The 27,140-nt window shown below is 52.6% G+C and overlaps 2 protein-coding genes across 6 annotated transcripts in view; both read left to right on the forward strand.

The window, feature by feature from the left end:
* The window catches only part of LOC144728169 (charged multivesicular body protein 7-like), a 41,820-nt gene that overhangs the window by 2,535 nt on the left and 12,145 nt on the right, over positions 1-27,140 (forward strand). For 3 of the 5 annotated variants that reach the window (XR_013587496.1, XM_078607520.1, XM_078607516.1), the window contains exons 2-7: positions 1,804-1,989; positions 19,321-19,966; positions 20,606-20,780; positions 21,016-21,195; positions 21,484-21,617; positions 26,405-26,453. Coding sequence is in view for 4 of the 5 variants with exons in the window: in XM_078607520.1 (XP_078463646.1) it covers positions 19,467-19,966; positions 20,606-20,780; positions 21,016-21,195; positions 21,484-21,617; positions 26,405-26,453 (1,038 nt within the window). In the remaining variant the exon portion in view is untranslated. Of the gene's footprint in view, positions 1-1,803; positions 1,990-2,012; positions 2,041-17,452; positions 17,468-19,320; positions 19,967-20,605; positions 20,781-21,015; positions 21,196-21,483; positions 21,618-26,404; positions 26,454-27,140 lie in introns of those variants that run through there. The other 2 variants (XM_078607519.1, XM_078607517.1) reach the window with 2 other exon arrangements.
* Positions 1,463-6,417, forward strand: LOC144727933 (uncharacterized). Its single transcript, XM_078607062.1, has 4 exons — positions 1,463-1,485; positions 1,804-1,838; positions 2,693-3,745; positions 5,329-6,417. Exons 1-4 carry the CDS (start codon positions 1,463-1,465, stop codon positions 5,505-5,507), a joined length of 1,290 nt encoding a protein of 429 aa, XP_078463188.1. The 3' UTR covers positions 5,508-6,417.

The raw sequence follows: 27,140 nt of genomic DNA on the forward strand, positions 1-27,140 counted from the left end.
TGTGTCCGTCCGTCCATCCGTCTGTCCGATAATGTGTCCGTCTGTCCGACAAGATGGCCGCCCGCTCCCCCTGCGATCTGTGAACTAAACAAGATGGCCGTCGCTTCCAGCGCCTCACGGCGAAACTTTAAACTTCGCTTCAAATTTACTTTACTGAAACGCAGCACGTTTTTTAACACAGAGACAAGATACATTTATTAACACAGAGACGAGATACATTTAATCGCCTTATTTGTGCACGAAAAGCACGGCGCGAGGCCTAGTGCGGCAGGCTTCGCGAGGCCTAGTGCGGCAGGCTTTGCGAGGCCTACTGCAGAAAAGGCATCGCGAGGCCTACTGCAGAGAAGGCTTCGCGAGGCCTACTGCAGGGAAGGCTTCGCGAGGCCTACTGCAGAGAAGGCTTCGCGAGGCCTAGTGCAGAAGGCTTCGCTAGGTCTACTGCAGAGAAGGCTTCGCGAGGCCTACTGCAGAGAAGGCTTTGCGAGGCCTAATGCAGAAGGCTTCGCGAGGCTTACTGCAGGAGGCTTCGCGAGGCCTAGTGCAGGAGGCTTCGCGAGGCCTACTGCGACAGGCTTCGCGAGGCCTACTGCGACAGGCTTCGCGAGGCCGTCCGTCTGTCCGACAAGATGGCCGCCCGCTCCCCCTGCGATCCGTGAACTAAATGAACTAAACAAGATGGCCGTCGCATCCGGCGCAGCCAATGACATCGCCTGTTGCAATCCTTGCTCTGTGGGCGTGCGAGTCAGTGGGGAGGGGGGTGTGGACGTCATCGCTCACCCCCCATGCACAAATCATTTTCTTTTTAACTCCTCTATACCCGGTCGATATCCCTGTACCGGTATTAGTATTATTCCTACCAGCCCACCCCGCAGGGTCCTGTTAGCAGCCAAATACCGGCAGAACATCTGGGCAGTTCACCGGTTCAAGATAGGCTGGCTCTGCTGGTGAGAAGTTGAATGTCGAACCCGGTGCAGTTGTGCCGCTGATGAGAGGCACTCCCAGCAGGAAGGCTGTGGAGCGGGTGATGGGATGGGTAAAGCATCGCCTGTGTGTGTGAAAACGCGTGCGTGTGATGCAGGTGTTGTCTGCTATTGTCAAATAATAATCTATCCAGGGGAGCCACTCCGTGTGACCCTGTTTCAGGAGGGTCCTGCCGCCGCTACAATAGGGTTTTTATTTGTAAGATGTGCTCAGCTAATTCACGTGGGGTGGATACCCACGCCAAGCGCAGCAGCGATCCATCTCCATACAGATGGAAACAGATGGCAATGAGACCACGGTCTGTACTGCCGTCTCTTGGCGAGCCACGGCAAGGCAGGTTGCGCAACATCTGCGTGTGGTCCACCGACTCCTCGCTTGCATTACACAGGCGTGCATAGCCACCACCCCGCTCGGGATTCATCTCCATGACTCACGAAGAAGGCCCCCAGCCCGAAACGTCACAGTTCCCTCCCTCGCCAAGATGGCGGCGGAGGAGTCGCACTGGTGACGTCACGGGGTGGGCGACCCGCGAGGGGCGGGACAGAGTCACCTCCCGACCCCCCGGGTCGATTAATGGCATCGATCAAGACCCGTGAGCTCGGTTCAGGATTCGCGCCGCTATCGCAATGCGACTGGAACGTCCCCCCCCCGCCCAGCGGTGATTAATCGATTCGTGCATCGCTGCGAGATTGACTCCGCTAGGATCGATTCCCGCGGAGTCGGTGCGTGGCGGCTTCCGATCCAATCCCGTCCACACTTTTACCACGATTACGATTCCATCCGGGGTTTGGAGTCTACCCCCCCCCCTCTGTGTTGCCGCAGGCGCTGTGGGCGCTGTGGGCGGGAAGGCGCCGCGGGTAGCGGCGTTCCCACACTGACGATTACACGACAAACTGAATCGGATCGCATAAAGCGGATCCGGATCCCTGCGAGAAGGAACCGCGGACCGTGGACTCTGGATCGTGGAGAAAAAGAAGTGATGGTGGTCAAGTCGGTGGTGGTGATGATGTAAGTGGTGGTGTAGGTGGTGATGTAGGCGGTGGTGGTGATGGTGATGATGTAAGTGGCGGTGTAGGTGGTGGTGATGATGTAGGTGGTGATGGTTATGTAGGTGGTGGTGATGTAGGTGGTGGTGGTGGTGATGTAGGTGGTGGTGATGTAGGTGATGGTGATGTAAGTGGTGGTGTAGGTGGTGGTGATGTAGGTGGTGGTAATGTAGGTGGTGATGTAGGTGGTGGTGATGTAGGTGGTAATGTAGGTGGTGGTAGTGATGTAGGTGGTGGTGGTAGTGATGTATGTGGTGGTGGTGATGTAGGTGGTGGTGATGTAGGTGGTGGTGATGTAGGTGGTGGTGATGTCGGTGGTGATGTAGGTGGTGGTGGTGATGTAGGTGGTGGTGATGTAGGTGGTGGTGATGTAAGTGGTGGTGATGCAGGTGGTGGTGATGTAAGTGGTGGTGATGCAGGTGGTGGTGATGCAGGTGGTGGTGATGCAGGTGGTGGTGATGCAGGTGGTGGTGATGCAGGTGGTGGTGATGCAGGTGGTGGTGATGCAGGTGGTGGTGATGTAGGTGGTGATGTAGGTGGTGATGTAGGTGGGGATGTAGGTGGTGATGTAGGTGGTGGTAGTGATGTATGTGGTGGTGGTGATGTATGTGGTGGTGGTGGTGGTGGTGATGTATGTGGTGGTGGTGATGTAGGTGGTGATGTAGGTGGTGGTGGTGATGTAGGTGGTGGTGGTGATGTAGGTGGTGGTGATGTAGGTGGTGGTGATGTAGGTGGTGGTGATGTAAGTGGTGGTGATGTAAGTGGTGGTGATGTAAGTGGTGGTGATGTAAGTGGTGGTGATGTATGTGGTGGTGATGTAGGTGGTGGTGGTGATGTAGGTGGTGATGGTGATGTAGGTGGTGGTGATGTAGGTGGTGGTGATGTAAGTGGTGGTGATGTAAGTGGTGGTGATGTAAGTGGTGGTGATGTAAGTGGTGGTGATGTATGTGGTGGTGGTGATGTAGGTGATGGTGATGTAAGTGGTGGTGATGTAAGTGGTGGTGATGTAGGTGGTGGTGGTGATGTAGGTGGTGGTGGTGATGTAGGTGGTGGTGGTGATGTAGGTGGTGGTGGTGATGTAGGTGGTCGTGGTGATGTAGGTGGTCGTGGTGATGTAGGTGGTCGTGGTGATGTAGGTGGTGATGTAGGTGGTGGTGGTAGTGATGTATGTGGTGGTGGTGATGTAGGTGGTGGTGATGTAGGTGGTGGTGGTGTTGTAGGTGGTGGTGATGTAGGTGGTGGTGGTGATGTAGGTGGTGGTGGTGATGTAGGTGGTGGTGGTGATGTAGGTGGTGGTGGTGATGTAGGTGGTGGTGGTGATGTAGGTGGTGGTGATGTAAGTGGTGGTGATGTAGGTGGTGGTGATGTAGGTGGTGGTGATGTAGGTGGTGGTGATGTAGGTGGTGGTGATGTAAGTGGTGGTGGTGATGTAGGTGGTGGTGGTGATTTAGGTGGTGGTGATGATGTAGGTGATGGTGATGTAAGTGGTGGTGATGTAGATGGTGGTGATGTAAGTGGTGGTGATGTAGGTGGTGGTGATATAAGTGGTGGTGGTGGTGGTGATGTAGGTGGTGGCGGTGATGTAAGTGGTGGTGATGTAGGTGGTGGTGATGTAGGTGGTGGTGATGTAGGTGGTGGTGATGATGTAGGTGGTGGTGATGTAAGTGGTGGTGATGTAGGTGGTGGTGATGTAATTGGTGGTGGTGATGTAGGTGGTGGTGATGTAGGTGGTGGTGGTGGTGATGTAAGTGGTGGTGGTGATGTAGGTGGTGGTGATGTAGGTGGTGGTGGTGGTGGTGGTGATGGTGGTGGTGATGTAAGTGATGGTTATGTAAGTGATGGTGATGTAGGTGGCGGTGATGTAGGTGGTGGTGAGATTGAGGTAGGTGATGGTGATGTAGGTGGTGGTGATGCTGTAGGTGGTGATGGTGGTAATGGAGTGATGTGGTACAAGAGGATGTGAAGCCGAGTGGACTTGCCAAAGACTGGTACCAGCGGTGTCAAGATCGGCCTCTGTGGAGGAGGCTCGTGAAGGACGCTACTGGGCAGTTGGAGGCAGTCGCCCTCCAACAACAACGGAGGGCGGAGGAGCGACGCTCACAACGAGCGGAGCGCCAGGTGGCTCGAATTCGGTTGGCACAGTAGTGGGTACAGCTGGTGCATCGGCCACTCATCTGTCAGTCAACCCATGGCACCTGCTGAATCTGTCCCGTGACCTCCTGTCGGCAACCTTCGACACTTCACCTGGCCTCAAAGTGCATGTAGCCTGGCACGGGCGCCGTAGTGACGTCACCGTCACTTCGTGGAAAATGGCGGTTTTTGGTATTGGTGATGAGGCGATGAATCACGTCATAGTGACGATGGTGGTGATGTAAATGAGGGTGATGTAAGTGATTGTGGTGATGATGTAGATGATGGTGGTGATAAGGTGATGATGATGATAAGATGATGGTGGTGATATAGTTGGTGATGGTGTTGATTTTGCTGTTAATGTAAGTGATGTGGTTGGTGATGTCGGATTTTTCTGTTAATATAAGTGATGTGGTTGGTGATGTAGGTGGTGGTGATTTAGGTGGTGATGTAGGTGGTGGTAGTGATGTAGGTGGTGGTGGTGGTGATGTATGTGGTGGTGATGTAGGTGGTGGTGGTGATGTAGGTGGTGATGTAGGTGGTGGTGGTGATGTAGGTGGTGGTGGTGATGTAGGTGGTGGTGGTGATGTAGGTGGTGGTGATGTAGGTGGTGGTGGTGGTGATGTAGGTGGTGATGTAGGTGTTGGTGGTGATGCAGGTGGTGGTGATGTAGGTGGTGATGTAGGTGGTGATGTAGGTGGTGATGTAGGTGGTGGTGGTGATGTAGGTGGTGATGTAGGTGGTGGTGGTGATGTAAGTGGTGGTGATGTAGGTGGTGGTGATGTAAGTGGTGGTGATGTAAGTGGTGGTGATGTAGGTGGTGGTGATGTAGGTGGTGGTGATGTAGGTGGTGGTGATGTAGGTGGTGGTGATGTAAGTGGTGGTGATGTAAGTGGTGGTGATGTAAGTGGTGGTGATGTAGGTGGTGGTGATGTAGGTGGTGGTGATGTAGGTGGTGGTGATGTAAGTGGTGGTGATGTAGGTGGTGGTGATGTAGGTGGTGGTGATGTAGGTGGTGGTGATGTAGGTGGTGGTGATGTAGGTGGTGGTGGTGATGTAAGTGGTGGTGATGTAGGTGGTGGTGATGTAAGTGGTGGTGGTGATGTAGGTGATGGTGGTGATGTAGGTGGTGGTGATGTAAGTGGTGGTGATGTAGGTGGTGGTGATGTAGGTGGTGATGTAGGTGATGTAGGTGGTGGTGATGTAAGTGATGGTTATGTAAGTGATGGTGATGTAGGTGGCGGTGATGTAGGTGGTGGTGAGATTGAGGTAGGTGATGGTGATGTAGGTGGTGGTGATGCTGTAGGTGGTGATGGTGGTAATGGAGTGATGTGGTACAAGAGGATGTGAAGCCGAGTGGACTTGCCAAAGACTGGTACCAGCGGTGTCAAGATCGGCCTCTGTGGAGGAGGCTCGTGAAGGACGCTACTGGGCAGTTGGAGGCAGTCGCCCTCCAACAACAACGGAGGGCGGAGGAGCGACGCTCACAACGAGCGGAGCGCCAGGTGGCTCGAATTCGGTTGGCACAGTAGTGGGTACAGCTGGTGCATCGGCCACTCATCTGTCAGTCAACCCATGGCACCTGCTGAATCTGTCCCGTGACCTCCTGTCGGCAACCTTCGACACTTCACCTGGCCTCAAAGTGCATGTAGCCTGGCACGGGCGCCGTAGTGACGTCACCGTCACTTCGTGGAAAATGGCGGTTTTTGGTATTGGTGATGAGGCGATGAATCACGTCATAGTGACGATGGTGGTGATGTAAATGAGGGTGATGTAAGTGATTGTGGTGATGATGTAGATGATGGTGGTGATAAGGTGATGATGATGATAAGATGATGGTGGTGATATAGTTGGTGATGGTGTTGATTTTGCTGTTAATGTAAGTGATGTGGTTGGTGATGTCGGATTTTGCTGTTAATATAAGTGATGTGGTTGGTGATGTAGGTGGTGGTGATTTAGGTGGTGATGTAGGTGGTGGTAGTGATGTAGGTGGTGGTGGTGGTGGTGATGTATGTGGTGGTGATGTAGGTGGTGGTGGTGATGTAGGTGGTGATGTAGGTGGTGGTGGTGATGTAGGTGGTGGTGGTGATGTAGGTGGTGGTGGTGATGTAGGTGGTGGTGATGTAGGTGGTGGTGGTGGTGATGTAGGTGGTGATGTAGGTGTTGGTGGTGATGCAGGTGGTGGTGATGTAGGTGGTGATGTAGGTGGTGATGTAGGTGGTGATGTAGGTGGTGATGTAGGTGGTGGTGGTGATGTAAGTGGTGGTGATGTAAGTGGTGGTGATGTAGGTGGTGGTGATGTAAGTGGTGGTGATGTAAGTGGTGGTGATGTAGGTGGTGGTGATGTAAGTGGTGGTGATGTAGGTGGTGGTGATGTAGGTGGTGGTGATGTAAGTGGTGGTGATGTAAGTGGTGGTGATGTAAGTGGTGGTGATGTAGGTGGTGGTGATGTAGGTGGTGGTGATGTAGGTGGTGGTGATGTAAGTGGTGGTGATGTAGGTGGTGGTGATGTAGGTGGTGGTGATGTAAGTGGTGGTGATGTAGGTGGTGGTGATGTAGGTGGTGGTGATGTAGGTGGTGGTGATGTAAGTGGTGTTGGTGATGTAAGTGGTGGTGATGTAGGTGGTGGTGATGTAAGTGGTGGTGGTGATGTAGGTGATGGTGGTGATGTAGGTGGTGGTGATGTAAGTGGTGGTGATGTAGGTGGTGGTGATGTAGGTGGTGATGTAGGTGGTGGTGGTGATGGTGATGTAGGTGGTGGTGATGTAAGTGATGGTGATGTAAGTGATGGTGATGTAGGTGGTGGTGATGTAGGTGGTGGTGAGATTGAGGTAGGTGATGGTGATGTAGGTGGTGGTGATGCTGTAGGTGGTAATGGAGTGATGTGGTACAAGAGGATGTGAAGCCGAGTGGACTTGCCGAAGACTGGTACCAGCGGTGTCAAGATCGGCCTCTGTGGAGGAGGCTCGTGAAGGACGCTACTGGGCAGTTGGAGGCAGTCGCCCTCCAACAACAACGGAGGGCGGAGGAGCGACGCTCACAACGAGCGGAGCGCCGGGTGGCTCGAATTCGGTTGGCACAGTAGTGGGTACAGCTGGTGCATCGGCCACTCATCTGTCAGTCAATCCATGGCACCTGCTGAATCTGTCCCGTGACCTCCTGTCGGCAACCTTCGACACTTCACCTGGCCTCAAAGTGCATGTAGCCTGGCACGGGCGCCGTAGTGACGTCACCGTCACTTTGTGGAAAATGGCGGTTTTTGGTATTGGTGATGAGGCGATGATTCACGTCATGGTGACGATGGTGGTGATGTAAATGAGGGTGATGTAAGTGATTGTGGTGATGATGTAGATGATGGTGTTGATAAGGTGATGATGATGATGATAAGATGATGGTGGTGATATAGTTGGTGATGGTGTTGATTTTGCTGTTAATGTAAGTGATGTGGTTGGTGATGTCGGATTTTGCTGTTAATGTAAGTGATGTGGTTGGTGATGTAGGTGGTGGTGATTTAGGTGGTGATGTAGGTGGTGGTGGTAGTGATGTAGGTGGTGGTGGTAGTGATGTATGTGGTGGTGGTGATGTAGGTGGTGGTGGTGATGTAGGTGGTGATGTAGGTGGTGGTGGTGATGTAAGTGGTGGTGATGTAGGTGGTGGTGATGTAAGTGGTGGTGATGTAGGTGGTGGTGATGTAGGTGGTGGTGATGTAGGTGGTGGTGATGTAGGTGGTGGTGATGTAGGTGGTGGTGATGTAAGTGGTGGTGATGTAGGTGGTGGTGATGTAGGTGGTGGTGATGTAAGTGGTGGTGATGTAATTGGTGGTTATGTAAGTGGTGGTGATGTAAGTGGTGGTGATGTAGGTGGTGGTGGTGATGTAGGTGGTGGTGATGATGTAGGTGGTGGTGATGATGTAGGTGATGGTGATGTAGGTGGTGGTGATGTAGGTGGTGTTGATGATGTAGGTGATGGTGATGTAAGTGGTGGTGATGTAAGTGGTGGTGATGTAAGTGGTGGTGATGTAAGTGGTGGTGGTGATGTAGGTGGTGGTGGTGATGTAGGTGGTGGTGGTGATGTAGGTGGTGGTGGTGATGTAGGTGGTGGTGGTGATGTAGGTGGTGGTGGTGATGTAGGTGGTGGTGGTGATGTAGGTGGTGGTGGTGATGTAGGTGGTGGTGATGTAGGTGGTGGTGGTTATGTAGGTGGTGGTGGTGATGTAGATGGTGGTGATGTAGGTGGTGGTGGTGATGTAGGTGGTGATGTAGGTGGTGGTGGTGATGTAGGTGGTGGTGATGTAGGTGGTGGTGATGTAGGTGGTGGTGGTAGTGATGTATGTGGTGGTGGTGATGTAGGTGGTGGTGATGTAAGCGGTGGTGGTGATGTAGGTGGTGGTGGTGATGTAGGTGGTGGTGATCTAAGTGGTGGTGATGTAGGTGGTGGTGATGTAGGTGGTGGTGATATAAGTGGTGGTGGTGATGTAGGTGGTGGTGGTGATGTAGGTGGTGGTGGTGATGTAGGTGGTGGTGGTGATGTAGGTGGTGGTGATGTAGGTGGTGGTGATGTAGGTGGTGGTGATATAAGTGGTGGTGGTGATGTAGGTGGTGATGTAGGTGGTGATGGTGATGTAAGTGGTGGTGATGTAGGTGGTGGTGATGTAGGTGGTGGTGGTGATGTAGGTGGTGGTGATGTAAGTGGTGGTGATGTAGGTGGTGGTGATATAAGTGGTGGTGGTGATGTAGGTGGTGATGTAGGTGGTGATGGTGATGTAGATGTAAGTGGTGGTGATGTAGGTGGTGGTGATGTAAGTGGTGGTGATATAGGTGGTGGTGATATAAGTGGTGGTGGTGATATAGGTGGTGGTGATATAGGTGGTGGTGATGATGTAGGTGGTGGTGATGTAAGTGGTGGTGATGTAGGTGGTGGTGATGTAATTGGTGGTGGTGATGTAATTGGTGGTGGTGATGTAGGTGGTGGTGGTGATGGTGATGTAGGTGGTGGTGATGTAAGTGATGGTGATGTAGGTGATGGTGATGTAGGTGGTGGTGATGCTGTAGGTGGTTATGGTGGTAATGGAGTGATGTGGTACAAGAGGATGTGAAGCCGAGTGGACTTGCCGAAGACTGGTACCAGCGGTATCAAGATCGGCCTCTGTGGAGGAGGCTCGTGAAGGACGCTACTGGGCAGTTGGAGGCAGTCGCCCTCCAACAACAACGGAGGGCGGAGGAGCGACAATCACAACGAGCGGAGCGCCGGGTGGCTCGAATTCGGTTGGCACAGTAGTGGGTACAGCTGGTGCATCGGCCACTCATCTGTCAGTCAATCCATGGCACCTGCTGAATCTGTCCCGTGACCTCCTGTCGGCAACCTTCGACACTTCACCTGGCCTCAAAGTGCATGTAGCCTGGCACGGGCGCCGTAGTGACGTCACCGTCACTTTGTGGAAAATGGCGGTTTTTGGTATTGGTGATGAGGCGATGATTCACGTCATGGTGACGATGGTGGTGATGTAAATGAGGGTGATGTAAGTGATTGTGGTGATGATGTAGATGATGGTGGTGATAAGGTGATGATGATGATAAGATGATGGTGGTGATATAGTTGGTGATGGTGTTGATTTTGCTGTTAATGTAAGTGATGTGGTTGGTGATGTCGGATTTTGCTGTTAATGTAAGTGATGTGGTTGGTGATGTAGGTGGTGGTAATTTAGGTGGTGATGTAGGTGGTGGTGGTGATGTAGGTGGTGGTGGTGGTGGTGATGTATGTGGTGGTGATGTAGGTGGTGGTGGTGATGTAGGTGGTGATGTAGGTGGTGGTGGTGATGTAGGTGGTGGTGGTGATGTAGGTGGTGGTGGTGATGTAGGTGGTGGTGATGTAGGTGGTGGTGGTGGTGATGTAGGTGGTGATGTAGGTGTTGGTGGTGATGTAGGTGGTGATGTAGGTGGTGATGTAGGTGGTGATGTAGGTGGTGATGTAGGTGGTGATGTAGGTGGTGGTGGTGATGTAAGTGGTGGTGATGTAAGTGGTGGTGATGTAGGTGGTGGTGATGTAAGTGGTGGTGATGTAAGTGGTGGTGATGTAGGTGGTGGTGATGTAGGTGGTGGTGATGTAGGTGGTGGTGATGTAGGTGGTGGTGATGTAGGTGGTGGTGATGTAAGTGGTGGTGATGTAGGTGGTGGTGATGTAGGTGGTGGTGATGTAGGTGGTGGTGATGTAGGTGGTGGTGATGTAAGTGGTGTTGGTGATGTAAGTGGTGGTGATGTAGGTGGTGGTGATGTAAGTGGTGGTGGTGATGTAGGTGATGGTGGTGATGTAGGTGGTGGTGATGTAAGTGGTGGTGATGTAGGTGGTGGTGATGTAGGTGGTGATGTAGGTGGTGGTGGTGATGGTGATGTAGGTGGTGGTGATGTAAGTGATGGTGATGTAAGTGATGGTGATGTAGGTGGTGGTGATGTAGGTGGTGGTGAGATTGAGGTAGGTGATGGTGATGTAGGTGGTGGTGATGCTGTAGGTGGTAATGGAGTGATGTGGTACAAGAGGATGTGAAGCCGAGTGGACTTGCCGAAGACTGGTACCAGCGGTGTCAAGATCGGCCTCTGTGGAGGAGGCTCGTGAAGGACGCTACTGGGCAGTTGGAGGCAGTCGCCCTCCAACAACAACGGAGGGCGGAGGAGCGACGCTCACAACGAGCGGAGCGCCGGGTGGCTCGAATTCGGTTGGCACAGTAGTGGGTACAGCTGGTGCATCGGCCACTCATCTGTCAGTCAATCCATGGCACCTGCTGAATCTGTCCCGTGACCTCCTGTCGGCAACCTTCGACACTTCACCTGGCCTCAAAGTGCATGTAGCCTGGCACGGGCGCCGTAGTGACGTCACCGTCACTTTGTGGAAAATGGCGGTTTTTGGTATTGGTGATGAGGCGATGATTCACGTCATGGTGACGATGGTGGTGATGTAAATGAGGGTGATGTAAGTGATTGTGGTGATGATGTAGATGATGGTGTTGATAAGGTGATGATGATGATGATAAGATGATGGTGGTGATATAGTTGGTGATGGTGTTGATTTTGCTGTTAATGTAAGTGATGTGGTTGGTGATGTCGGATTTTGCTGTTAATGTAAGTGATGTGGTTGGTGATGTAGGTGGTGGTGATTTAGGTGGTAATGTAGGTGGTGGTGGTAGTGATGTAGGTGGTGGTGGTAGTGATGTAGGTGGTGGTGGTAGTGATGTATGTGGTGGTGGTGATGTAGGTGGTGGTGGTGATGTAGGTGGTGATGTAGGTGGTGGTGGTGATGTAAGTGGTGGTGATGTAGGTGGTGGTGATGTAAGTGGTGGTGATGTAGGTGGTGGTGATGTAGGTGGTGGTGATGTAGGTGGTGGTGATGTAGGTGGTGGTGATGTAGGTGGTGGTGATGTAAGTGGTGGTGATGTAGGTGGTGGTGATGTAGGTGGTGGTGATGTAAGTGGTGGTGATGTAATTGGTGGTTATGTAAGTGGTGGTGATGTAAGTGGTGGTGATGTAGGTGGTGGTGGTGATGTAGGTGGTGGTGATGATGTAGGTGGTGGTGATGATGTAGGTGGTGGTGATGTAGGTGGTGTTGATGATGTAGGTGATGGTGATGTAAGTGGTGGTGATGTAAGTGGTGGTGATGTAAGTGGTGGTGATGTAAGTGGTGGTGGTGATGTAGGTGGTGGTGGTGATGTAGGTGGTGATGTAGGTGGTGGTGGTGATGTAGGTGGTGGTGGTGATGTAGGTGGTGGTGGTGATGTAGGTGGTGGTGGTGATGTAGGTGGTGGTGGTGATGTAGGTGGTGGTGGTGATGTAGGTGGTGGTGGTGATGTAGGTGGTGGTGGTGATGTAGGTGGTGGTGGTGATGTAGGTGGTGGTGGTGATGTAGGTGGTGGTGATGTAGGTGGTGGTGGTGATGTAGGTGGTGGTGGTTATGTAGGTGGTGGTGGTGATGTAGATGGTGGTGATGTAGGTGGTGGTGGTGATGTAGGTGGTGATGTAGGTGGTGGTGGTGATGTAGGTGGTGGTGATGTAGGTGGTGGTGATGTAGGTGGTGGTGGTAGTGATGTATGTGGTGGTGGTGATGTAGGTGGTGGTGATGTAAGCGGTGGTGGTGATGTAGGTGGTGGTGATCTAAGTGGTGGTGATGTAGGTGGTGGTGATGTAGGTGGTGGTGATATAAGTGGTGGTGGTGATGTAGGTGGTGGTGGTGATGTAGGTGGTGGTGGTGATGTAGGTGGTGGTGGTGATGTAGGTGGTGGTGGTGATGTAGGTGGTGGTGATGTAGGTGGTGGTGATGTAGGTGGTGGTGATATAAGTGGTGGTGGTGATGTAGGTGGTGATGTAGGTGGTGATGGTGATGTAAGTGGTGGTGATGTAGGTGGTGGTGATGTAGGTGGTGGTGGTGATGTAGGTGGTGGTGATGTAAGTGGTGGTGATGTAGGTGGTGGTGATATAAGTGGTGGTGGTGATGTAGGTGGTGATGTAGGTGGTGATGGTGATGTAAGTGGTGGTGATGTAGGTGGTGGTGATGTAAGTGGTGGTGATATAGGTGGTGGTGATATAAGTGGTGGTGGTGATATAGGTGGTGGTGATATAAGTGGTGGTGGTGATGTAGGTGGTGGTGATGATGTAGGTGGTGGTGATGTAAGTGGTGGTGATGTAGGTGGTGGTGATGTAATTGGTGGTGGTGATGTAATTGGTGGTGGTGATGTAGGTGGTGGTGGTGATGGTGATGTAGGTGGTGGTGATGTAAGTGATGGTGATGTAGGTGATGGTGATGTAGGTGGTGGTGATGCTGTAGGTGGTTATGGTGGTAATGGAGTGATGTGGTACAAGAGGATGTGAAGCCGAGTGGACTTGCCGAAGACTGGTACCAGCGGTATCAAGATCGGCCTCTGTGGAGGAGGCTCGTGAAGGACGCTACTGGGCAGTTGGAGGCAGTCGCCCTCCAACAACAACGGAGGGCGGAGGAGCGACAATCACAACGAGCGGAGCGCCGGGTGGCTCGAATTCGGTTGGCACAGTAGTGGGTACAGCTGGTGCATCGGCCACTCATCTGTCAGTCAATCCATGGCACCTGCTGAATCTGTCCCGTGACCTCCTGTCGGCAACCTTCGACACTTCACCTGGCCTCAAAGTGCATGTAGCCTGGCACGGGCGCCGTAGTGACGTCACCGTCACTTTGTGGAAAATGGCGGTTTTTGGTATTGGTGATGAGGCGATGATTCACGTCATGGTGACGATGGTGGTGATGTAAATGAGGGTGATGTAAGTGATTGTGGTGATGATGTAGATGATGGTGGTGATAAGGTGATGATGATGATAAGATGATGGTGGTGATATAGTTGGTGATGGTGTTGATTTTGCTGTTAATGTAAGTGATGTGGTTGGTGATGTCGGATTTTGCTGTTAATGTAAGTGATGTGGTTGGTGATGTAGGTGGTGGTAATTTAGGTGGTGATGTAGGTGGTGGTGGTGATGTAGGTGGTGGTGGTGATGTAGGTGGTGGTGGTGATGTAGGTGGTGGTGGTGATGTAGGTGGTGGTGGTGATGTAGGTGGTGGTGATGTAGGTGGTGATGTAGGTGTTGGTGGTGATGTAGGTGGTGGTGGTGATGCAGGTGGTGGTGATGCAGGTGGTGATGTAGGTGGTGATGTAGGTGGAGATGTAGGTGGTGATGTAGGTGGTGGTGGTGATGTATGTGGTGGTGGTGATGTAGGTGGTGGTGGTGATGTAGGTGGTGATGTAGGTGGTGGTGGTGATGTAGGTGGTGGTGATGTAAGTGGTGGTGATGTAGGTGGTGGTGATGTAGGTGGTGGTGATGTAGGTGGTGCTGATGTAGGTGGTGGTGATGTAAGTGGTGGTGATGTAAGTGGTGGTGATGTAGGTGGTAGTGATGTAGGTGGTGATGGTGATGTAGGTGGTGGTGATGTAGGTGGTGGTGATGTAGGTGGTGTTGGTGATGTAGGTGATGGTGATGTAAGTGGTGGTGATGTAAGTGGTGGTGATGTAAGTGGTGGTGATGTAAGTGGTGGTGGTGATGTAGGTGGTGATGTAGGTGGTGGTGGTGATGTAGGTGGTGGTGATGTAAGTGGTGGTGGTGATGTAGGTGGTGATGTAGGTGGTGGTGGTGATGTAAGTGGTGGTGATGTAGGTGGTGGTGATGTAAGTGGTGGTGATGTAGGTGGTGGTGGTGATGTAGGTGGTGGTGGTGATGTAGGTGGTGGTGGTGATGTAAGTGGTGGTGATGTAGGTGGTGGTGATGTAGGTGGTGATGTAGGTGGTGGTGGTGATGTAGGTGGTGATGTAGGTGGTGGTGGTGATGTAGGTGTTGGTGATGTAGGTGGTGGTGGTAGTGATGTATGTGGTGGTGGTGATGTAGGTGGTGGTGATGTAAGCGGTGGTGGTGATGTAGGTGGTGATGTAGGTGGTGGTGGTGATGTAGGTGGTGGTGGTGATGTAGGTGGTGGTGGTGATGTAGGTGGTGGTGATCTAAGTGGTGGTGATGTAGGTGGTGGTGATATAAGTGGTGGTGGTGATGTAGGTGGTGATGGTGATGTAAGTGGTGGTGATGTAGGTGGTGGTGATATAAGTGGTGGTGGTGATGTAGGTGGTGATGGTGATGTAAGTGGTGGTGATGTAGGTGGTGGTGATGTAAGTGGTGATATAAGTGGTGGTGGTGATGTAGGTGGTGGTGATGTAGGTGGTGGTGAGATTGAGGTAGGTGGTGATCCTGTAGGTGGTGGTGATGCTGTAGGTGGTAATGGAGTGATGTGGTACAAGAGGATGTGAAGCCGAGTGGACTTGCCGAAGACTGGTACCAGCGGTGTCAAGATCGGCCTCTGTGGAGGAGGCTCGTGAAGGACGCTACTGGGCAGTTGGAGGCAGTCGCCCTCCAACAACAACGGAGGGCGGAGGAGCGACGCTCACAACGAGCGGAGCGCCGGGTGGCTCGAATTCGGTTGGCACAGTAGTGGGTACAGCTGGTGCATCGGCCACTCATCTGTCAGTCAATCCATGGCACCTGCTGAATCTGTCCCGTGACCTCCTGTCGGCAACCTTCGACACTTCACCTGGCCTCAGAGTGCATGTAGCCTGGCACGGGCGCCGTAGTGACGTCACCGTCACTTTGTGGAAAATGGCGGTTTTGGTATTGGTGATGAGGCGATGATTCACGTCTTGGTGACGATGGTGGTGATGTAAATGAGGGTGATGTAAGTGATTGTGGTGATGATGTAGATGATGGTGGTGATAAGGTGATGATGATGATAAGATGATGGTGGTGATATAGTTGGTGATGGTGTTGATTTTGCTGTTAATGTAAGTGATGTGGTTGGTGATGTCGGATTTTGCTGTTAATGTAAGTGATGTGGTTGGTGATGTAGGTGGTGGTAATTTAGGTGGTGATGTAGGTGGTGGTGGTGATGTAGGTGGTGGTGGTGATGTAAGTGGTGGTGATGTAGGTGGTGGTGGTGATGTAGGTGGTGGTGGTGATGTAGGTGGTGGTGGTGATGTAGGTGGTGGTGGTGATGTAGGTGGTGATGTAGGTGGTGGTGGTGATGTAGGTGGTGATGTAGGTGTTGGTGGTGATGTAGGTGGTGGTGGTGATGCAGGTGGTGGTGATGCAGGTGGTGATGTAGGTGGTGATGTAGGTGGTGATGTAGGTGGTGATGTAGGTGGTGATGTAGGTGGTGATGTAGGTGGTGGTGGTGATGTATGTGGTGGTGGTGATGTAGGTGGTGGTGGTGATGTAGGTGGTGATGTAGGTGGTGGTGGTGATGTAGGTGGTGGTGATTGTTAGTGGTGGTGATGTAAGTGGTGGTGATGTAGGTGGTGGTGATGTAAGTGGTGGTGATGTAGGTGGTGGTGATGTAAGTGGTGGTGATGTAGGTGGTGGTGATGTAGGTGGTGGTGATGTAGGTGGTGGTGATGTAAGTGGTGGTGATGTAAGTGGTGGTGATGTAGGTGGTGGTGATGTAGGTGATGGTGATGTAGGTGGTGGTGATGTAGGTGGTGTTGATGATGTAGGTGATGGTGATGTAAGTGGTGGTGATGTAAGTGGTGGTGATGTAGGTGGTGGTGATGTTGGTGGTGGTGATGTAGGTGGTGATGTAGGTGGTGGTGGTGATGTAGGTGGTGGTGATGTAAGTGGTGGTGGTGATGTAAGTGGTGGTGATGTAAGAGGTGGTGGTGATGATGTAGGTGGTGGTGGTGATGTAGGTGGTGGTGATGTAGGTGGTGATGTAGGTGGTGGTGGTGATGGTGATGTAGGTGGTGGTGATGTAAGTGATGGTGATGTAAGTGATGGTGATGTAGGTGGTGGTGATGTAGGTGGTGGTGAGATTGAGGTAGGTGATGGTGATGTAGGTGGTGGTGATGCTGTAGGTGGTAATGGAGTGATGTGGTACAAGAGGATGTGAAGCCGAGTGGACTTGCCGAAGACTGGTACCAGCGGTGTCAAGATCGGCCTCTGTGGAGGAGGCTCGTGAAGGACGCTACTGGGCAGTTGGAGGCAGTCGCCCTCCAACAACAACGGAGGGCGGAGGAGCGACGCTCACAACGAGCGGAGCGCCGGGTGGCTCGAATTCGGTTGGCACAGTAGTGGGTACAGCTGGTGCATCGGCCACTCATCTGTCAGTCAATCTATGGCACCTGCTGAATCTGTCCCGTCACCTCCTGTCGGCAACCTTCGACACTTCACCTGGCCTCAAAGTGCATGTAGCCTGGCACGGGCGCCGTAGTGACGTCACCGTCACTTTGTGGAAAATGGCGGTTTTTGGTATTGGTGATGAGGCGATGATTCACGTCATGGTGACGATGGTGGTGATGTAAATGAGGGTGATGTAAGTGATTGTGGTGATGATGTAGATGATGGTGGTGATAAGGTGATGATGATGATAAGATGATGGTGGTGATATGGTTGGTGATGGTGTTGATTTTGCTGTTAATGTAAGTGATGTGGTTGGTGATGTCGGATTTTGCTGTTAATGTAAGTGATGTGGTTGGTGATGTAGGTGGTGGTAATTTAGGTGGTAATTTAGGTGGTGATGTAGGTGGTGGTGATTTAGGTGGTGATGTAGGTGGTGGTGGTAGTGATGTAGGTGGTGGTGGTGATGTAGGTGGTGGTGGTGATGTAGGTGGTGATGTAGGTGGTGGTGGTGATGTAGGTGGTGGTGATGTAAGTGGTGGTGATGTAGGTGGTGGTGATGTAGGTGGTGGTGATGTAGGTGGTGGTGATGTAGGTGGTGGTGATGTAGGTGGTGGTGATGTAGGTGGTGGTGGTGATGTAGGTGGTGGTGATGATGTAGGTGATGGTGATGTAGGTGGTGGTGATGTAGGTGGTGTTGATGATGTAAGTGGTGGTGATGTAGGTGGTGGTGATGTAAGTGGTGGTGATGTAAGTGGTGGTGGTGATGTAGGTGGTGGTGGTGATGTAGGTGGTGATGTAGGTGGTGGTGGTGATGTAGGTGGTGGTGATGTAAGTGGTGGTGGTGATGTAGGTGGTGGTGATGTAAGTGGTGGTGATGTAGGTGGTGGTGGTGATGTAGGTGGTGGTGGTGATGTAGGTGGTGGTGATGTAGGTGGTGGTGATGTAAGTGGTGGTGATGTAGGTGGTGGTGATGTAGGTGGTGGTGGTGATGTAGGTGGTGATGTAGGTGGTGGTGGTGATGTAGGTGGTGGTGGTGATGTAGGTGGTGGTGGTGATGTAGGTGGTGGTGATGTAAGCGGTGGTGGTGATGTAGGTGGTGATGTAGGTGGTGGTGGTGATGTAGGTGGTGGTGATGTAGGTGGTGGTGGTGATGTAGGTGGTGGTGGTGATGTAGGTGGTGGTGGTGATGTAGGTGGTGGTGGTGATGTAGGTGGTGGTGGTGATGTAGGTGGTGGTGATGTAGGTGGTGGTGATATAAGTGGTGGTGGTGATGTAGGTGGTGATGTAGGTGGTGATGGTGATGTAAGTGGTGGTGATGTAAGTGGTGGTGATATAAGTGGTGGTGATGTAGGTGGTGGTGATATAAGTGGTGGTGGTGATGTTGGTGGTGATGTAGGTGGTGGTGGTGATGTAGGTGGTGGTGATGTAAGTGGTGGTGATGTAGGTGGTGGTGATATAAGTGGTGGTGGTGATGTAGGTGGTGATGTAGGTGGTGATGGTGATGTAAGTGGTGGTGATGTAGGTGGTGGTGATGTAGGTGGTGGTGATGTAGGTGGTGGTGATATAAGTGGTGGTGGTGGTGATGTAGGTGGTGATGTAGGTGGTGGTGATGTAGGTGGTGGTGGTGATGTAAGTGGTGGTGATGTAGGTGGTGGTGGTGATAGTGATGTAGGTGGTGGTGATGTAGGTGGTGGTGATGTAAGTGATGGTGATGTAGGTGATGGTGATGTAGGTGGTGGTGATGCTGTAGGTGGTTATGGTGGTAATGGAGTGATGTGGTACAAGAGGATGTGAAGCCGAGTGGACTTGCCGAAGACTGGTACCAGCGGTATCAAGATCGGCCTCTGTGGAGGAGGCTCGTGAAGGACGCTACTGGGCAGTTGGAGGCAGTCGCCCTCCAACAACAACGGAGGGCGGAGGAGCGACGCTCACAACGAGCGGAGCGCCGGGTGGCTCGAATTCGGTTGGCACAGTAGTGGGTACAGCTGGTGCATCGGCCACTCATCTGTCAGTCAATCCATGGCACCTGCTGAATCTGTCCCGTGACCTCCTGTCGGCAACCTTCGACACTTCACCTGGCCTCAAAGTGCATGTAGCCTGGCACGGGCGCCGTAGTGACGTCACCGTCACTTCGTGGAAAATGGCGGTTTTTGGTATTGGTGATGAGGCGATGATTCACGTCATGGTGACGATGGTGGTGATGTAAATGAGGGTGATGTAAGTGATTGTGGTGATGATGTAGATGATGGTGGTGATAAGGTGATGATGATGATGATGATAAGATGATGGTGGTGATATAGTTGGTGATGGTGTTGATTTTGCTGTTAATGTAAGTGATGTGGTTGGTGATGTCGGATTTTGCTGTTAAATGTAAGTGATGTGGTTGGTGATGTCGGTGGAGGTGATGTATGTGCTGATGATGTTGGTATCATTGCTGATGTTGCAGGTATCTTAGTGTTGTGATGTTGCTAGTGATGTTAATTTCTGTGATGTGCGTGGTGATGTAGGTGATACCGGAGGTGATGACATCAGCGCACAACTGCAGACTCCAGATCCCACATAGCGTCTTCTGCGGATAGAGTGTCTGGTTCAGAACAATTCACCCGATCTACACAGATCATCTGTTCTGGACAGAACATCCCTTCTGGACCGAATGATCGGTCCGGATAAAATGTACGATCCAGCTGGCTCACCGGTCCGCTCACCGGTCCGCTCACCACCAAACTCACCGATCAGCTCACCAGCCTGCCACACGGCTGGCTCACCCGTCCACTCGGCTGGCTCACCCGTCCACTCGGCTGGCTCACCTGTCCACTCGGCTCGCATCGTAGTAAGCTCCCCGGCCAAACCACCAGCAGTCCACTCGCCAGTCGGCCTGCCGGTGAGCTCGCCGGCTCGCGAAAGTGATGAGGAGGCAGCGGTGGCGCCGTGGCCGGACGAGGAGCGGCGCCGAGTGCTGTTTGCGGCGTTCAAGGCGGCGCGCGCCGTGAACCCGGCCGACTGGGACGGGCGGCTGAGATTCTGGCGCGAGCGCGTGGTGGGCGAGGCGCGGGCGAGCGGCGACGCGGCGCTGTCGCTGGCACGGCTGCACCACCGCTACGCCGACCCGCGGCCGCCCCTCGGCCTCACCACCGTGCTGCGCGAGATGATGCGGTGAGCGGCCGGAAAGCGGCGGCGACGGCGGCGAGATGTGGTGGTGGTGGGGATGGTGATGTTGGTGATAGGTGGTGGTGGGGATAGTGATGATGGTGGAGGTTTTGAAGGTGGTGGTGTAGGTATACACCCTATGTGTGTTGTTTGTGAGCTGTACACACTATACGTGTTGTGTGTGTGTGTGTGTGCGCTGTACACACTCTGCGTGTTGTGTGTAGTGTATATGTGGTGTAATCATGCAGTCTGTTCTCAAGGACAATGACCTCTCTTGCATTTGGAGCCGGTAATCATTCGGCACCTCACACGTTCCTTATCATTGGTTCCTGTGAGTTCGCGTGTAATCACACGGTCGTTAGGTTTGGTTCCTGTGAGTTTGCGTGTGGCTTAGCAGGACTGGCATTTGAACAACACAGAGATCACATCACGGCCAGTGGGCTGCTATACATTTCCACGTGATATTCCATTTATTTTGGGCAATCATTTGCAGGCAGGTCGCTTCTGAAAAAGAGCTACGTAGCTCAGTGGGCCTTACCTGGTAAAATAAAAGTTTAGTTTAGTTCACTCTGCGTTATGTGGGCTGTATAAATACTATTTGTGGTGTGTGTGGTGTACACACTATGTGGCGTGTGCGGTGTGCAGGGAGGGGGCACTGGTACGCGAGTCGGAGATGGGGGGGGGCGCGGGGCATGGCTGGTTGTGGGGGGCTGGGCGCCTGGCCCTCACTCCGCTGAGGTGGGCGCGCGACTCGTTGCTCGGCGGCCGCGGTGACGTGATCGCTCCCGACGAGTGCCTCATTCTGCCCAGCGTCGTCGAGGTAGCTGTCGTAATAACATCGGTGCATTTGCAGTGTGATGTCATGCATCACGATGTGTGTTACCAGGTGTGGTGTTGAGTCTGGTTGTTCTGGTTGTGAGTGTGGTGGTATTATGACGAGTGTGTTTGAGCGCAGTTGAGTGGTTGTGAGTGGTTGTGTTATGACGAGCGTGGTTGTGAGTTTGGTTGCGAGGGTGGTTGTGTTATCACGAGGGTGGCTGTGTGCATGGTTGCAGGAGGCGGTGAGTGCGGTGCTGGCTTGGCGTGCTGGCCGGCCCCACGCTGCTGCGGTCGCTGTGAGGTTGAGCGCCGTGATTGAGGCGGCCGTCTGGCCAAATGAGGCGACGCTGTGCATGGCTCTCCGAGTCCTGCAGCAACGGCAGCAGCTCACCACACTCACCATTGACGGCGTGGAGGTCAGGAACTCCTCACCACACAGCTCCCCACGCAGCTCCCCACACAGCTCCCCACACAGCTCACAGACAGCTCACCATAGTAACCACGCACTTTGTACATTCACTACTTATTACACTCGCCACTCAATCAGCACGGTCACCATCTACCATATAGAGGCGAGCAAAGCCTCATCACTTCACCTGGCTGTTGTGGCGGTCATGATTGATGTGGTTGTGATTGTTGTGCTCGTGTAAGCGTGTGCGTTCGTGATGGTTGCAGTTGTTGTGGTTGTTGTGGCTGTGGTGTAGGTAGTGAAGTTTGCGGCGCCAGGCGCGGTGCACGCACCACCGCTGTCTCCTGTGGACGTCGGCGTCATGAAGCTGGAGATGGCGCAGGGGCTGCTGGGAGCGCGGGCTCACGCTCAGAGACAGAGAGCGCACACGTGAGTACAACAACAACAACAACCGCCATTCGCCACTAAGTGGCGGTGACGTCACCATGACGCTTGTGCCAGGCTATGTGCACGTTGAGGTAGGAGGTCACAGGGCAGACCCAGGTGCCACGGGTCGACTGACTGAAATGACTGGCTGATGCACCACCTGTGCCCCCTACTGTTCAACTTGCTGTGCTTTAGCCACCCGGTGCTCTGCTCGTTGGTGTCAGCATCGCTCCTCCCCCCTCCGTTGTTGTTGGAGGACGACTGCCTCAAACTACCCAGCAGTGTCCTTCACGAGCCTCCTCCACAGAGGCCGATCTTGACACCGCAGATACCAGCTCCAAATCCTCCTGTACCACATCACTCTCTCGCCCGTGCCGCACCCGTTTAGCCCCCTCTATCCGGCCGAACAAAAGCTGTTTAGGCATGCTACATGACCCAGCCAATGCAGCCTTGCCTGCCGGAGTAGCTCACCGATGGGACTTTGTCCAGATCTTTCACGGATTTGTGAGGTCCTCACACAATCCAGCTTGGTTAAACCCAGGATGGATCGTAGGCAGGCCAGCCTAAATGTTTCTAACCGGTGAAGATGTTCCATTAGGGGGGGTCCATGTTTCGCAAGCGTAGAGAAGGGTGGGAATGAACTCCTCCTCTGAGTGAGCGGCAATTACCAGATCATGGGCATACATAATGTGGTTGACCAATAGGGAGCCATCCCTTGACCGCACCCAGGCATCGAGCAGCCTCCCATTGTAATTACTTTGGTACAGCCATCAAAGGCTTCACGAACTACGTGGTCGAAAAATATTTTAAATTATTTGTGAGCCAGAGGACATCCCTGTCGCACTCCAAGGTGAACAGGGAATGGCTCCGACTCCCAGCCACGTAGTTTTATCCGGGCCCGCTCACCATCATGAAGGTCCTTAATGATCGTGAGCAGAGGGTCAGGGACTCCGAAAGCACGAAGAATAACCCAGAGCCCAGGCTTACTGATGGTATCATAGGCCTTGACCAGGTCAATAAAGCAAAGATGTAGGTCTTGTTGGAATTACTTACACCTCTTCTGTAGCAGACGGACAGAAAATATGGCATCTGTGCAGGACCGCCCTTTCCTGAAACCGCGTTGGGGCTCCGCAAGCCTCTCCTCAGCGTGCCTGGCAAGGCGATGTTGAATAATCCTTGCCAGGATCTTTCCCGGCACACTGAGGAGTGAGATGCCCCTATTAGTTGTAAGTCTGTGCGGTCCTCCTTCTTAAAGAGGGGACCACCAGGGCATCCTTCCAATCCTGCGGAACCCGTCCAGTGGTCCAGACTGTTGTTATGATGTCTTGTAGGGCAGTCTGTGCACAAACGCCACCCTCTCTCAGTATTTCGCTTCGGAGATCATCTCTGCCCAGTGCCTTTCCTCGTCTCAGACTCTGGATCGCCTTTAGTATTTCCTCAACAGATGGCACCTCAGCCAGCCACTCACAGGGGTTGACTCCTTCCAATATTTGAGACACCGCAGCCTCAGCAGGGTTAGCCCCACTTTGTCCCATGATGTTTTCCATGCCGAGGGATTTCCCCTCCCCCAGGACTTCACAGAAATGCTCAGCAAATCTGGGGGTCGGAGATTGGATCATCGTTTTTTCCCCTAATGATGGTAATAGGTGTGGTGCTGCAGGTTACTTTTTTGCTGGAGTTAAATAGTGATTTGTGATCACGGGCCATTGAGGCAGACTCCATCTCTTCTGCAACACGTGACCACCACCCATCCTTGCAGCACCTCAAAGCTCTTCGAACCTCCGAGCGAAGGTTGCGGTAAGCCTCCTCATTCTGACGTGGGATGCTGTAGACGATGAGAGTGGGCCTGTCGCTTTTTCTCAGCCAGCCTGAACACCTCCTCTGTCAGCCAGGGTCTCTGGGGAGGTCTGGACCGTGTACCCAAAGCAGCCATTGCAGCTGCATGAGCCACAGTCCTAAACCTTGCCCATTTCCCCGATGATTAAATTCTCGCTTGCAACTTTCATCAGCTAGCTGAGACCAGGCGACCTTGGGTTTGAATGGGGTCCTGGGTTTACACCCACCACCGGAGTGGAAGAATGGCAGGCGCATCTTACAGATGACAAGTCGATGGTCAGTGAGCAGATCAGCTCCACGGTAGGTCCTGGTGTCAAGGACATGGGCCCGTATCCGCTGTTCCGTCACTGCGTAGTCCAGCAGATGTTCTTGTTTGGACCCGGCATGCATCCATGATGTTGTGTGGATGCGCCGATGCCGGAACAGCGTGTTGGTAATTACAAGCCCATAGGCTGCACAAAAATCTAGCAGCCTCCTACTGTTGTTATTGAGGTGATCTGGCCCATGCCTTCCAATCACTCCAGACCAGATGCCAGCATCATGACCAACTCGGGCATTGAAGTCGCCCAACAGGATGACTCTATCCCGAGGGGCTACTTTAGCTAGCACCTGTGACAGGAGGTCATAGAAGCCATCTGACTCATCGGCCTTGCCTGCATCTCTCCACGGATGTTCGTCTTCAGTGGGGGCATGAGTAACCACAACCTCCACTCCTCGCCTCCGGTTGATGGGAAGGCGAGCCCAAAGTAGTTTGGGGCTTACCGCTTCCGACACCTCACCGCCACGCTCCCACACCGCCACGCCCCCTTCGTTCTTTTGTTCAGAAGCAGAGCCACTCCCTGTTTTTTTTGTAGTCTCCTGCCCCGAGTAGAGGACTGTCCACCCCTCATGGTGACAGGAGCCAGAGCTGGTCCACCGGACCTCCTGAATACCACAGAGATCCAGGCGGTACCGGTCCAGCTCCCGACAGAGGAGTTGCAGCCTCTCGTTCGAACATTCCACGTGGCCACCCTCAGTGGTTTTTAGTTGTTTCTGGAGGAGCCCCGAGGGTAAATATTCAATCTCGTGGCTCCGCCATGTGGGGTTTGGCCAGGAGACGTCATAGACGCCTGTGGAGGGGTTACCAGCCCCCCGCACCTGTCCAGAGCTCCCATTTGGCCGCTGTGGTGGTTACAAACGCCATGAAGGGAATGGTCAATCGAAATTGGCCCTCTCCCTACTGCACTGTCCACCACAGCGTTTCCGTCTGGCACCACGAGGAGGTAGGGGGTTGTTTTTGCCGAGTACACACACGTGTACAAGTACAAAGACAAAGATCACAGCACATGTCGGGGTGGGCAGCCAACATCACGCCTGACCTCCTTTGTCTCCCTAGTGGCAATGTTTACACATCGCACCAGGTACTCATTTGAGGCTGAGTCGACCTAGGGCAGGGGTCGGCAACCAAAATAACAAGAAGAGCCATTTCTTTCCAATTCGGTACAAAATTCAGTATTTCAAGAGCCGCAATGCATCTGAGTACATACTGTACATACGTACATATTGTCAAGAAGCAGCCCGTAAAGAGCCGCATGCGGCTCCGGAGCCGTAGGTTGCCGACCCCTGACCTAGGGGAAGCCCAGGACTGGTTCAGATAATCATCACTGTTGTTAGCCATGAGGATGAATCGAACCTAGGTCGGCAGGTTCGTAGCGAAGCACGCAAACCGCTACACTATCGCTGCCCACACACACGTGTGTACATACACAAATGTGCTTGCACACGTGTGTGTGCTCGTACACACGTGCGTACACACGTGCATACATGCACACACACGTACACACACGTACACACAACAAAAACAACCGCCATTCATCACTAAGTGGCGGTGAAGTCGCTACGATGCTTGTTCGAGGCTATGTGCACTTTAAGGCCCCATGAAGTGTCGAACGCCCGCTGGCAGAAGGTCACGGGACAGACCCAGGTGCCATGGGTTGATTGACTGAGATGACTAGCCAATGCACCACCTGTGCTCCCTACTATTCCAACTTGCTGTGTTTTATCTGCCCAGCATTCTGCTCATTGTCATGAGCGATGCTCCTCTGCCCTCCGTTGTTGCTGAAAGGCGACTGCCTCCAACTGCCTTGTAGCGTCCTTCACCTCGCCTGACTTGTGCAGCTCACTGACGGGACTGTCGAAATCTTTCAAGGATTTGTAGATCTTTAGACAATTTAGTCTGGTTAAACCCAGGATGGATTGTACACAAGCCAGCCTGAATGTTTCAAACCAGTGTAGATGTCCCTTTTAAAGGGGTACATTTTTTGCAAGCATAGTGAAGGGAGGGTATAGCTGTGGCCGAAAATACTCGGAGCTTCATATGGTGTGACAGTATTACACAGCTGATGAAAAGATAAGGCTGATCGTCTGATTTGGAGACCTGCAGCCAAACCAGAACTAGGTAAGAAAACTTCACTCTTTCCACAACTGCCCATCACGCATGGGGAGTTGAGAAGATGGAGAATATGATGACATAAAATACCCAGGCTGGTGCTTAGTTTTGTTTAGCACGCTTCAAGTTCAGCAGTAGTCTACAACTCCTCTGATTGAGCAGCAATTACCAGATCATTGGCATACATAACATGGTTGCCCAATAGTGAGCTATCTCCTGACCACACCTGGGCATCGATCATTGCATCTGCTGTACCAGATAGAAATGCCTGTGGTACATCCATGGAAGGCTTCATGAACTACGTGGTCGAAAAATATGTTAATAGTGTAGAGGCCATAGGACATCCTTGTCGCACCCCAAGGTGAACAGGGAATGGCTCGACTCCCAGGCACGCGCACACACACACACCACACACACGGTATGTGCACACATACACACGGAGCAAAGGTTATCGTGGTTTAGTAATTGTTTTGGTGGTTGTTGTGGTTGTTGTGGTGGCTGTGGTTGAGTCGCTGTTTCTCCACAGGCTGAAGGAGGATGCTAGGGCCCACGTGCGGGAGGGAAGCAAGCGCCAGGTACATTCACTCACTGTCATTCGCTCCGTCATTTATTCACTTTCATTCATTCAGCATCCTTTAAAAAAATACAAAGAAAAATCCTATGTAACCTTGTGCCGGAGGCTCCAGGAAGAACGACACCTCAGACATCTAGCTGAACCCCATTTGACGGAGCCAGAAATGATAGGAAATGATTGGCCGTGTGGAATGTTGGAAGGCTAACTTTGAAGGAGAGGAGAGGCTGCAATTCGTCTGTACCTGAGCAGTGTGCTGGTGACATACTCCGGTTTGGCAGTGGAGGTCTCATTCCAAATAATTTGAGCGGCATAAATTTTCAACAGCTGTATGACAGTGTGTGGAAGCTACTTGGTCTATCACACCATACGAAGCTCCAGGAGTTTTTCAGCCACAGTTATGACCTCCCTTCTCTATACTTGGAGCCCTTTAAAGGAACATTTGCACTGGTTTGAAAATTGCTAGCCTGACTACGATCTATCCTGGGTTTAACCAAGCTGGATTGTGTGAAGAGCTCACAAATCCTTGAAAGATCTGGACAAAGTCCCATCGGTGATCTCCTCTGGCAGGCAAGGCTACGTTGGCTGGGTCATGTAGCCCACATGCCCAGCCACCACATGCCTAAACAGCTTTTGTTTGGCCGGATAAAGGGGGTTAAACGGGCGCAGGACGGGCTTGATAAGAGATGGA

This window comes from Lampetra planeri, chromosome 27 (assembly GCF_965212315.1).
Source record: "Lampetra planeri chromosome 27, kcLamPlan1.2.h2, whole genome shotgun sequence".
Taxonomy (NCBI): Eukaryota; Metazoa; Chordata; class Hyperoartia; order Petromyzontiformes; family Petromyzontidae; genus Lampetra; species Lampetra planeri.